Here is a 2,337-nt window from a genome sequence, read left to right on the forward strand (position 1 = left end):
TTGTGGAAAGCTGGCTTCTAGAGAAGGGACACGCCGATGTAGATAGATTGCTTCTTAACAAGCCGCTTCTTAACAATAGCCATATTCAGCCAACTATTAATTAGATACCTTCGTCCAATCAGCGATCTAAGGTCACCACGACTTTCTGCAACATAGAAGTCGTGGGGGCCGTCTAGAATGCGTTAATTGGTAACAAATATGCAGAAATCAGGCACTATAGGTAAACATAGACACATGTTAAGGCAAGTAGCCAAACTTAGGGCGTGGAAGTATATAACCAATAGTATTGTATGATTACAGAATATGCATGAGTTAGTTAACTACACTATAAAACTGTATGCTGTAAATCAATAAACTGAAGCTTGTGGTAAATTCATATTGGATTGTCAAGCCTCCGTTCCTCAGCATAATGGTGACCCCGACGTCCAAGGGTCTCGCACCCCTTTTGGCTGGATCCATCTGGGAGACGATGTAACCACGGCTGAGAAGGCACCTGGCTCCGATCACCCCGGAAGGGTCAAAGCAGTGGGGCGCACGCACAGGACGACCGTTATCAGACGGGATCTGGACACTGCCGGACTTGTGAGGTGAAAATCTCGCACCAGACAGGAAAAGTGGCCGAAAACCTCAGAGGGTGAATGTGAGTGCGCAGTTCCGTACATCAGAATGGAGAGACAAGCCACTTTTGATGTGTTTTATTGCTTTTTAGAAAAGCGGGGGATTAAGGGTAAGGATATAAAGAGTGATTTAATGGCGTTGACAGCATGGGGGTTGGCTAAAGGTTGTTTTATTGACCCTAACAGCATTTTTGATCGTGATGAATGGCAGAAAGTAGGAGATAAGTTGTGGGATGCTATTCTTGAAGATGATAAGGTTGGGAAAAAACTAGGCAAAGTGTGGAAGATAGTAAGGCTATCAGTATCAGGCAGAACAGAGGGCGGCTAGGGCTGCTTCTGAGCGGCTGAGTCCACCTCCCCCGTCTACCTCAGGGCAAGGTAATGAGCGATCGTGGTCACTGCCACCTTTAACAAACACAGTGCATATCCCCCCCTCCCATCCGTTAACGGAGGCGTCTGCCCCGATACGCGGCGGGGGAGGAGCGGCGCCGCATCCATCCGCCCCTCCGGCGCCGCATCCATCCGCCCCTCCGGCTCCTGACCATGAGCAGCGCTCCGCTCCGATATCTCAGAACTCGGTTTCTCAGTCACCCAGTTTGGGGAGCCCCGAACTTCCGCCTACCGGGGGTCTGGCCAGTCCCGGTGGTGCCGGTTTGGGGGCTGCGTGTCAGCATGAAATTTATTGGAGGCTATTTACCTCACAAGTGGGTCAGGAGGGTGACGTGGAAGCTGCGACTGAGATGTTGGGAGCGTTGCCAGTAATTTACAGCCAAGAGCGGGGAGGGCTCACTGCTTCTATTTTAACCCTAAACTGGAAAATCTTATTTCAGTTGCGAGCTACCGTGAGTGAATTCGGAATTCAGGGAGAGCCTACTAGAGAAATGCTAGATTATATCTGGGGATCAGGACTTCTGCTCCCCAACGATATCAAGGGCATTGCACGATTAATACTTACTCAACATCAGTCTCTGCTATTTAATGCTCATTGGCAGGCATGCTGCCAGGAGTTGGTGGCTGTGCAGCGCGCACCAGGTGACCCGCTGCATGGAGTTACTCTAAATGAATTGATGGGGTTAGGTCCTTATCTAAGAAGTGAGGATCAGGCACTCTTGGGACCAAACAAGATTAGAGAGTCTATGGATTTAGCTCGGAATGCTCTGGATAAAATAAAAGCCCCCGTAGGCGTCCCGTCATATATGTCCATCAAGCAGGGGCGGGATGAGCCACTGGGATCTTTTGTAGATAAGGTTGCTGCAGCGGTGAAAACAGCAGGAATGGCAGAATGCATGCAAGGGGCTACGTTAAAGCAGTGTGTATTGCAAAATGGAAATGGAACAGTCAGAAATCTTATCATGACCATGCCAGAGAATTGGTCCATAGAGGACCTTTTAGAGAAAGCTTCACAGTTCCTTATAGGCAGTCAAGCTAGGTTAATCAATGCTATCAAGGAGCTGGGGGAGGGATTAAAAGCGCAGGCAGAATCCTCTCAAAATCAAGTCCTAGCCGCACTCACACCCCTATGGCAGCCAAGGCCACCTCCAGCATCTCAAAAAACAAAGCTCCATTGTTTTCGCTGTGGACAGCCAGGGCACTTACGGCAAAACTGCCCTGCTGGAGCAGTGTGGTGTTCTCAGTGCCAGTCTGCGTCACACAGCTCTGCAGCTTGTCGAGATCCCAGGGAAACGGGAATCGGAGCGCGAAAGGGACTGTGACACAAAAA

The 2,337-nt window shown here is 49.6% G+C and overlaps 1 protein-coding gene across 1 annotated transcript; it reads left to right on the forward strand.

The window, feature by feature from the left end:
• Positions 1-1,357: 1,357 nt before the first annotated feature.
• Positions 1,358-2,236, forward strand: LOC146423352 (endogenous retrovirus group K member 9 Gag polyprotein-like; the record flags this gene model as incomplete). Its single annotated transcript, XM_085044853.1, has 1 exon — positions 1,358-2,236. A coding segment is annotated over exon 1 (879 nt), but the record flags the coding sequence as incomplete, so codon positions are not given.
• Between the last annotated feature and the right edge of the window lie 101 nt (positions 2,237-2,337).

The sequence above is a fragment of the Lichenostomus cassidix genome, unplaced genomic scaffold (genome assembly GCF_008360975.1).
Source record: "Lichenostomus cassidix isolate B80296 unplaced genomic scaffold, HeHo_3.0 HiC_scaffold_296, whole genome shotgun sequence".
NCBI classification, from domain to species: Eukaryota; Metazoa; Chordata; class Aves; order Passeriformes; family Meliphagidae; genus Lichenostomus; species Lichenostomus cassidix.